The 10709-nt window shown below is 37.3% G+C and overlaps 1 protein-coding gene across 3 annotated transcripts in view; it reads left to right on the top strand.

Moving 5' to 3' along the window:
* The first annotated feature begins 38 nt into the window (after positions 1-38).
* Positions 39-10709, top strand: part of LOC110047851 (solute carrier family 38 member 10-like) — a 32232-nt gene continuing 21561 nt past the window's right edge. For 2 of the 3 annotated variants that reach the window (XM_089289705.1, XM_020753596.2), the window contains exons 1-6: positions 39-238; positions 1421-1538; positions 2472-2517; positions 3155-3248; positions 3385-3525; positions 6408-6529. In XM_089289705.1, coding sequence (XP_089145831.1) covers positions 155-238; positions 1421-1538; positions 2472-2517; positions 3155-3248; positions 3385-3525; positions 6408-6529 — 605 coding nt within the window. In that variant the 5' untranslated portion in view covers positions 39-154. Of the gene's footprint in view, positions 239-919; positions 1026-1420; positions 1539-2471; positions 2518-3154; positions 3249-3384; positions 3526-6407; positions 6530-10709 lie in introns of all 3 variants that reach the window. The other variant, XM_089289706.1, reaches the window with a different exon arrangement.

The raw sequence follows: 10709 nt of genomic DNA, 5'->3' as shown, positions 1-10709 counted from the left end.
CAAATTGATATCCAGGTAACCAGGCCAGCGCGTTGCCAGCGCCATTTGCATGCGTGTAAGGCAAGATCGACGTCATTGAAATGAGCCTGTATCACTTTTAACATCTTTTATTTAACTTTTTTGTTTATTTTTTCTCTGATCTGGCTTTTCCATAATGAGCACTAGACCTGTAATATTTAACCTGGTTAACTGCATCATTGGAGTGAGTGTTTTGGCGATGCCCTTCTGCTTTCAAGAGGTAATGTAAAGGAAACTAGTGAACTTCAATATATGTTTTGCGCCAGGCGTAGACATAACCTTAAATGTATTCTATTTTAGTAGGCTTTGTCTAATTGTCTGTAGATTATCTTCCTACAATACCGTAAATGATAGTTCACTTTTCTTGGGTAAATAGAGCATGGCATGAAAACAGTTTTTGATATTTGTCCTTCTAATAAAAGTGAAGACAAAACATGGATCAGAAACATCGATCAAATCTAACTTCGATTCAATACTGACAATGCCTTAAGATAATAAGTGGACGTCCGTAATATTGTGTCAATAAAGTTTTAAACAATTAACTGTATATATATCAGCAATACAAGGTTAGGAAAGAAAGGCCAGCTACTAATGCATGCTAGCAAGAGAAGTCCTAAAAGACTTCTCACCAAGAGGTGTGAGGTATACTTTATAATTCTTGTGTTAAAGTTAGTGTGATAACTGTATATAGTTTCTGTTGATTCAATAAATGTAGATGTAGATGTAGATGTAGGTAACTTAAGAGGTATCTACATCTGTAAGCTGGCTAATAAGTAGTTGCATGTTACCTTTAACTGATTGTCTCTGGAATCAAGTTATTACTAACCACTTCCAATTTATCAGTGATAATTTCTAGTACGAGGCATAGAGTGCTGTAAAAGTCTCACGCTTGGATTTCTAGATCACCACTTCTCCTGCTAGGGTTTTTGAATCACGGTATTTTGAGCTTGGATATTTTGACAAAAATGGTTAACTCTCAGATTTCATATGAGGGTCTCCTATTCTTGGTGAGTCTTGGATTTTACCATTGTATCCCCTACTTGTGTTGTTTCTAGCTTTAGACTGTAGGTATCTACATTGTGAGGGGGGGAGTAAGAAGCTACACAATTCTCCAAGTGATACATTGGTGATGTACGTGATCATTAAGTTCATGTTATTATTATTAACCAGTTAATATTGATTAAAAGAATTGAAATTCCATAATAGCTCATACCAGATTAGTGCTTATTACAACAGTTACATGACCGTGCAACACCTGGCTGGATTAGAAAATATGCTAGACCCTAGCCTTGTTCAAAGACTGTTTTATCCAAGATTCGAAAAACTGTTAGATGAACTATATCATTCTAGAGAAATATTTTTCAGTAGGTGTCAGATCATTTCTTTTATCCTACATCCATAGTGTGGCATTGTTCTTTGTGGCATAGCTATTATCAGCAGCTCCTGGCTCACTAAGAAGTCCTGTGAACTGCTGCTAAAATCTGGTCAGGTGGTTCGAAGAAGAAATTATGAAGGGCTAGGTGAGTTGTTATAGTAAGTAGACAAAACTTGTTTGGTTTAGAATGGTGAGTAAACAATGTATTTTAGACTTTATAACTATAAGTATTGGTACTTGCACTGGGTAAAGTCTGCATACGAGCCAAGTGGCCCATCAGGCCAGAGCTTATCCCAGTTTTTGTAGCATGAAGTGACTAGGAGTATTTCTACTCCCCCCTGGATGGGATGCTAGTCCATTGCAGGGTTACCCCCAGCATTAAGTTCGCCGGTACCCATTTATACACCTGGGTGGAGAGAGGCGCTGTGAGAGTAAAGTGTCTTGCCCAAGAACACAACACAATGTCCCCGGCCAGGGCTCGAACCTGGACCGCTCGATCCAGAGACGAGCACACTAACCATGAGGCCACCGCACCTCCTAACGGTACTTTCACTGTGCTGTATGAAAAGGCTGGCCAAAATGATATATAACATACCAAAATACTTCAACACGTTTTTCTGCAGCAACTCTGGAATGATGATTATTGTCACAACCAACATAAGCAGGGCAAAACAAAACTTTTGAGTGTTACAGGGTTACTGTAGGTCTTGTTTACAGCTAATGACTGAGTTTCGTACAAATCACAATATAATGACTGAGTTCTGTCAGTACAAATTACAGCATTGGAATGCAAGGTGCTTCTTGTTTCAAAATTGTTGGAAAAACATGTATAACTATTAATAAGGGCTAAGTGCTTATTCAATTCCCATCATATACATGTAGGCATTGTTTTAGGAATTCTTCCCTGGTACTAACAGTGAACCTCTGGTTTTGTTACATGTATGCATCTTTTCAGGGAAAAAATTGCAAAAAAATGCTTCTTTTCAGGGACACTTCTGTCTTTTGGTATTACTCGTAATAACACTTCAGAAAGACTTCAACTTCCTGAAATTGATTTATTATTATTATTTTATTTTAGCATTTTCTACTTACGGTGCTCCAGGCAAGTTGGCAGTTGAAGCAAGGTAGAAATAATAATACATGTAGCATTACAGTGTGACTACTCGAACCAGGCCACTTGGAAAAGAGTTAACCAATCAGAACATTACTTGAGAACAATGGAAAGTGATCTTTTTCTCAAATAAACCAATAATATTGAAGAATACGAACAACAGATCTTAACAAACTTGAAAACCCAACAAAGAGCCAGGTGTTGCCAACTTCTCAGGAAACTTTGCTATTTGTTGACTGGTAAATTTCAATCCTAAATTTTGTACGCTTTTCAACTGTTTTGGTTTAGTTGTTGCAAAATGAGTTTTCAAGCTAAATTTTTTGAGCAAGGTTTATAATAAAAAATATTATGGTAATTCACTGTCAAATCAAGGACTGAATCTCAGTGTACAGTCCAGTGTACATAATGTAGAGGAGTCGATAGTGTTAATCTTTTCACGTCAAATGGACTGTTACATTGTACTCACCGTCACAAGAAGCTATCAGTCCATTGTTCTCAGTTTGCATTTTGATTGATTAGTTTTCTTCTACAGGGAAGGTGGCTGCACTGTAAATTATTTATTGTAATCTACAGTATTTGTTGACCTTTCCTTATTGCTCCACTCTGTGCAATAAATAACTGAACACAGTGTCTTTGTGTTCTTTTTCCAGCATCATCGGTCTTCTTATTGGAACTCTTATAGCATTCAATGTAATAATTGGAGACTTGGTTCCTTCAATATTTCAAAATTTAAGTGGATTGCAGGTAAAGGAAGTTTTCTTTATTAGTATCACTTTATAATGTGACTGATTTTTAATTATCTCTTAAACTGTCAGTCCTAGGTATCTGCATAAATTATACATGTACATTGTCTGTTATTTTGTTTGCGTTATTTTTCCAGGTGTCCTGGACTATCAGAGCTGTTCTTATGACAGTTTTAGCATTTTGTGTTGGTCTTCCTTTGTCATTAATGAGAAATCTTCACAGCTTAGCTTCATTCAGTGCTTGTTCTTTGATATTTTATGCAGGATTTGTGTTGCAGGTAAGTCTAACAGAAGGCGATTCAAATAATTATTAGTTACTGCAATACAGTAGTCTATATAAAGAGTTGATATCATCCATTACAAAACTATTTGGAGCATGAGTGATGTGACATACAGCTACATATATGGTGTATTTAGTTGAATCCCATATCCACAGATTCAGAATTGCATAGTTTACCTCGTCATTTTCCTTATGTTTTTTTGGACAAGACACACATGACACACACACACACACACACAGTATCTGTCCTCACCCAGGAGCAAAATTGTTTGCCAGTCAATTGTTGTTAAATCCTGTCTTGGTTGCTAAGGGACGGTTCATTATTTATGGGGATGACCAGGTCAGAAAATCAGATTGAAATGACTTTTTTTCTTTTTTCCTAATGCCCGCCGTAGTATCATATCAAAATTTGAAAGCCTGTCTTGATTCGTTTTATAGAAGCTGATATAAAATTGACACAGTACCGGTGACAGTATGAAGTCATTTTATGTATTTCAGCTGGTGTAAATGAATGTTTTTCCATGTTTACAGCATAGGCTTATAAGCACTATTACAAGGCAACAGTACGTCAACTTCGGAAAATTTATATTTTGGTCAGACACAGCTATTAAAAAGGACAGAAAAATGTTGTGATGGATATTACTTTTATATAACACTCTTGATCAAATGATATAATCCATGAACCTATAGAAATCAATTGATCTTTTAAAGCATTAAGGACGGTGCCTACTAAAATAATACAAAGGTTTTTGCGTCAGGTAAGGACCACGCAGAAAAAGTATGGAATCCACAAAGAAAAATGGGGGTAGCCACACATTTTTCGAGATAATTAGCCTTGAATCTCAGCAAAAATGCTGACATCAGCATTTTCCTGAAAAAAGAAGGAAAGGATATTTCTTCACAGATTTCCATAGAATTCACCTTTACATACAGAAAAGCAAACACATTTAAAAGATCTTTAAACTAATGGCAAATGGTGACAAAAAAAACCACATTTTTGATATGTTTTTAATAACAAAATCGTTGAAAAAGTGCTTTTGACGTATCTGACAGCCTTCCATTGGTTCAGCTAAAATACAGTCTTAATACCTTTTGCTCACAACCAGAAACTAATCACGTGTTGAATAGACTTGCCACTTCCATTTCATGAGGTAAAATGTAGGGGTAACCACACATTTTTTAAAGTTATTGATCTTTTTTGAAAACTTTTATGGTGCCTGTTGCATTTTTTCCTGTCACCTCCCCAGTAAGTGAGACATTTGCGTATCTCGCACTTGTTTTGTGCGCGCACTACGCCATCTGCAGGTACATGTTTACAGTTGGATTTCAGTATTATTTTCGACAGATAATAGCTAGGTTTTCAGCTGGAAGACGTAAACAGTTTGTGGTTAGCGATATGCTGTTATTCTGGTGTTCCTGGTTTAAGTACAGGTTCATTAAACTTGATTTGGTCACAGTAGGAAAATTTTGCTTTCATTTTAGTCGTGTACATGATAGCGTAGTTGATTGCGTCAATGTCAGCCCCAGCGCGTGCGTGGAGCTAAACCATAGCTTGCGTGATGCACAGAACGCGTGCGCACTGACAAAAAGTAGGCACCGTCCTTCAATGGAAACAATAATTAATTCATGGTTTGACGCAAAAACTCAACAACAGTATTTACAAATCGTTTCACTAACAGTACCACGGCTTTACCTACATGTACAATATACCCATGCCTGCAAGTATGTGCAATAGGATTGTTGAAAACCGTATTTTCCTCTCTGCTAACTCGATTAATAACTTGTAACAATCTGTAATGAGTTTAACTTCACCTTTTTGTCACTATATTCTCCGCATCATCATGCTCAACATGCAACATGTACATTTGCATACAATCTGAACTTTGCCAAATATGGGCATAATTCTTTCCATGGTGAAAAATGTAAACAAAGTGTTCATTTCAAAGTCAAGATAGTGTTTCGAGACATTTTCATATACTGAAACCTGAGACAAAGAAACAAAACAGGCAAAACGAAAACAGACACAAACTCAGGCAAAACGAAAGTCAGGAACAAGCGAAACCGCCTAGTTGTCTGAACACTCTGGTTTGCTTGTGGTTTAAAAGCTCACAATTTGTGGGTAAGGCAACACCATATCATTATAATCAGTCGTTTCTTTTGCTTATTGTTGTCAGTTTGCTTTACATTTTTTCAAGATAAAAATATACAACGGTAGTATGTTTGTTAGCCTGTAAGCTTTTCTACATGAAAAGTGCGATAATTTGGTCAATTTGCAATGAAAAGGTAATAGAAGCCTGAAGTGAGGACACATGTAACTGCCGTGTATGTACATTTATCACCATAACTTTGAAGTGGTCTTACTGTTCCGTAAAGAAGGGCATATCAGTCTTCAGAACCAAGTCGTTTGGATCTCCAAAAATTTAGTAGCCTGTCAATTCGGAACGAATATTTTTCATGGCCCGGTCACTTTTTTTCCGACCTGGTCATCCCAATAAACAATGAACCGTCCCCAAAGATGATATTAACAATAACCTGTTGTAAAGTAGTTTCAATTTAGTGAGAATGGCTTGTTCAAACAAACACTGTCACAGTGGTTTTCTAAATGGCTGAACAAATTGACTTCTTTGAAGTACAATTTGTCAAACTACAGTGTACATTCAACCTCAACAAATTTTATATGCCCAATCACACTTAGCCTCTTGCCTAAGCTCTTGCTCAAGATCTTTCATAACCCCTTGTCTTACTCTCCCAAAGTAGTATGTTACAAACAGTGTACAGAATTATTTTACTGTGTCTTGCGAAGCATTGCACCATAAACATAGTATTTAACAGGACTTTGAAGTACAATAATCAGTGAATGGCTTTCTGATCCAATGACAGATATTGTTCAGTGCATTGCCAAGAATTTTGGAAGGATCTTGGATCTACAACTTGAATTACTGGCGGCCAGAGAATCTTCTTAATTACCTGCCTATCTTTGCCTTGGCCTTTGCCTGTCAAACGTAAGCTCTTCATTCAGTGTCAAAATAATACAGTTAGAAAACTGTTTACAACTTGCATTATAACTGGTGTAAGCGATCTTAAATTTGCACTTTGTGTAACTAAACAGAATGGCAATTGGTATGTATGGGAAATTACATGTATATAACATTTTATTACTTGAGTTTTAAAAAGGAGTAAATAACGATACACAGTACCGCTCAAAAGTAAGGTACCACCTTCTTGCGAGACAAGAATCTCGTCTCGAGAGACGAGACTTTTGTCTTGCGAGACGAGAGTCTCGACTTGTCTGCCTGAACTTCTCGCGAGATTTTAATAGCCTATTGTAAAGCGAACAATGCAGCAACAACGCAGCAACAATGCAGCAAAACTTTGCATGATCTGACGAAGCTTCACTTGCAAGTGCAGGCACCCAATTTCGGATGTTTACCACGTCCACAAAAGATGTAACCCCTGAAATTTTCAACCCGTGTGGCTTAACTTCACTTCTGGAGAAAGGTCTGTAAACATGAAAGAAATGTTAACAGTGTCATGTTTAAAAGTAAACACGGACCGTTCTTTGCCTTCGAGTCATTCACAATTTTCATAGCCGTGTTTCGATTACAGTTAATGTTAAGCGAGGCCTGTGACACAGCTTATCTTGCAGCATTTGCTATTAAAAACTCCTAAAAAGCCATTTCGTTTTTAAAACGTTTCTCTATGTTTGTACGGTTCTCTGAAAGCCTTTTATCGATCAATCAACAGACTATTTAACTTGGTTGCTACGTGTACATGTAGGCAAGTTCAACATCAACACAATTAATTTGGGTCCTAATTTGACCAGAAGATCGCAATCTTTCCATCAATTGCTCAACAGACTTTGACTTTCTTGGTACATGTAAGCGTGTTTAACAAGGAAATTAAGATCAACACAACTTTCAGTATTCAAACTGACGTCTTCTGCGTTCCATTTCACGTTCCAATTCTTTGGACATTCGTTTCATTTGGTTTCATTACGCAAACTACAGTAAGCCCATTTCTGCTATGTGCATTTGCTATTTTAGCAAAGGTTATGTTTTCGATTTGTTATGTAATCAAAAATTCACTTCCTTTCTCGCTGTCAGACAAAACTTGTACAGATTTACCGAAATTATCTTTCTGGTAGTTAATATTTTGATTTCTAAGATTGTTTACATTCAATATTATTGATGAAAACAACGGTTTTCGATTCAAAAGCGAGTTCAGAGGACACGCACACTTATGCAAATTTACTGCGTTACAGACTAAAAATAATCCGGAAACTGTTGACACTTCACTCATCGATTACTCAAGCACTTTCACCAACGTCTTGATTTGAGATTAAGGTATCATGGTAGGTGGATTGACAGTGTTTGGAAATCGCGCTGTTACGCTGGCGCTTTGAAAGAAAACCCCATTATAGAATACAATCATACCTTTGAAATTATCTAAAAAGTTATTGTCGTAGTGATATTAGAAGAGATACCCAGAAACACTGCTTCGCTTAAACTGGTTCGCTTCCACATGGAATTATTGGAGCAGCGCAATTAACATCGGAAATGTTTTCTCACACATCACCCTCAAAAAGGGTGTTGACGATTTTCCAGGTGTGGTTTGTTTGTTTTTTCTACACCCTCCTAAACTTTGATATTTTCAATGCCGACATTTCCTTCTACTAAAGAGGCCATAACTTTGAAACGGACACGAAATTAAACAAAGCCTGACACCCTTTTTCGAAGGGGGTATCTGGGAACATACCTGCCAATTTTCAGCCAATTCCGTTGGAAGACACGTGTAAATGAACTAAAAGTGTTCATCCTTAAATGCAGTTTTATTTTATCGAGAAAAAGACAACAAACATTTTATGAGATTGGTATGATTAGGGGTTAAAAATCCCCTCCGCACTCACAGATGTTGGCATGATACAGTATAGCACAACAATGGGTTATGACAACTTCAAATAAACAGACGTCTACAATTCTGGAGCGGAAACCTGTCGCAGGGAAATCGTCCGAGAAGCGACAAACTGCCAAGTTTAACTGCCATGATTTCTTTTTCTTAGAAGATTTCATCGGCAGCATTGGTATTATGTTGCTTAAGTTTAGGCTTCTTCATTTTCCAGACATTTTTTGAAACCATGGCTCGTGAAGCCGAAAAGAGGAAATCTTGAGGTCTACATCGTCCACACCTACATCTGCGCTTGACTCTCTAGTTGTGGAAGTTTTGGAATCGCATCCATTCTCCAGCAATTACGTACGACTAGCACTTGTTGTAGTTTGTCCTTCAACTTCATTGGCGCTCAGAGCCAGAGATCTTGTTCGACGCCGAACCTGTGGGTTCCACCAGATTTTTACCTCTTCGGCTTCTTCAAGGACGAAAATGGGCCAGACATTTTCTTGCATTTTCATCCAGACATAAAGAAAATTTGACAAGAATGAAAGCTAACTTGTGATGAAACAACCAGATCCCATCTGATCGAGAACAGTTCACGTACACAAATAAAATATCACACCGCATTGCGCATAATCCATGTGACAACTGGTGGTGAATTTTAAATAGAGGTGTCAATGTGCCGTAAGGGGTTAATGAGATTCAAAAATAGTTTTTTTTATTTATCTTAAAAAATAAAAAGCTTTTTTTCCCCATTCTTTTTGCAAAATAGTTGTCTCAGTCTTCTCAATTTGAACAGCCAAAAAAAAGACTTTTTGCATTTTTTTGTAAAAATCCACCTACCATGTACCTTAACGAGCAATGTTTCCATTCAGTTTCTTCATTTGCGATGATAGTATTGGGTCTTGCAAAGCAAGTTTCCACTTTAAAGCTGTCATTCATATTTATGCAAAGTCACCACGCTGCAACGAAATAATTAAAGCGCCTGCTGAACGCGAATTTTGGCGAGCATCTTTGACGTCCGTTTTTCATTACTTTCACGTAAGTTTTTTCGCTGGTAAGTTAAAGTTGGAGACAAGACAAGAGTTAAGTTACCAAGAGTAAGTTACTACCTCTTGTGTCACAACGCAAGATGAGAGGTGGTAACTTACTTTTGAGTGGTACTATACATGTGATACAAAGTAATTGCGTCAATAAGTAGTTAATACAATATGTTGAATGATATCTCACATTTTGATTGGTTCTTACTTAATATGATCTCTTGGAAGACAGATGCATAGATGTTATCTATAACACAAGTACATGCAGATTCCATTTTGCTCGGTAATAAATTTCAGAAAATATCCATACCCAGCCTGAACCATGGATGGCCTCCATATGCTCTAACGCAAATACTCCCATGCGTTCCAGAGTTCTATTTTTTACTTCAACCCTCTGGGATTCCTTGTGTGACTCCCTGGAATTTCCATCAAACAAAATTTTACCCTTTTACATCTTCCTAGAAGTTAACAATTTTCAGTCAAATAACTGTCAACAAGGCTCGAAATTGCAAGTAATAGTCTAACCAACACGATCGCATGCAATCTGACTAAATGTTTGGCTACTAAAACTTACTCCTCTTCAGTTGTCCTCTTCATTGTTTTATGTGGGCAAATCCTGCCTACTTTACCTTCAACATTATGAATGATATTCACTTGATCAGGTGCCATTACAGCGGTTTCTTTATAATAATTATAATATGTATTGCTGGTGCAAACATGGCAGGTTGGTGTCTTACAGATGTGTGTTTGTCCCAAACAATTTTATCTGACAAGAAATTCATCAACTTTCAGACCTCTGGAGCTTGATGTGCAACCTACTTTTTATCAGGTTTCTTCTTGAAATGAATGTGAACACAGTCATGCCTGATTAATCAATGCTTGTCTTGTATCCAGCCTTTCACGGTCATCAGCAGTGTCATAGGTTTGTTTGTGCTTTCATGCTCTTGTCTGCCCCCTTTGTACCAGATCTGAAACCCCCCATGCCTTTGGAACTGCAATTGTACTTCCCCATGCCCTTGGATTTCCAGTTCAAGGAACCACCCTTGCCCTTGGAATTCAAAAAGCCATCTGTGGTATAGTTAGGGATATTTCCTGGAATGGTCCATCACAGAAGACGTCAAAATGTGGTAAGAACATCAGTGGTTAACACACTCGACCACTTTTCACATTTTGACATCATCTGTGATCTTTGCAGGGCAATGCAAGGCAACATGGTAACTATTTGATTAACAGAGTATCAAAGAAATGTCAGAAG

This window comes from Orbicella faveolata, unplaced genomic scaffold (genome assembly GCF_042242905.1).
Source record: "Orbicella faveolata isolate gen_17 unplaced genomic scaffold, um_ofav_v1 contig_2, whole genome shotgun sequence".
Taxonomy (NCBI): Eukaryota; Metazoa; Cnidaria; class Anthozoa; order Scleractinia; family Merulinidae; genus Orbicella; species Orbicella faveolata.
This window is presented reverse-complemented; position numbering and strand designations above follow the sequence as displayed.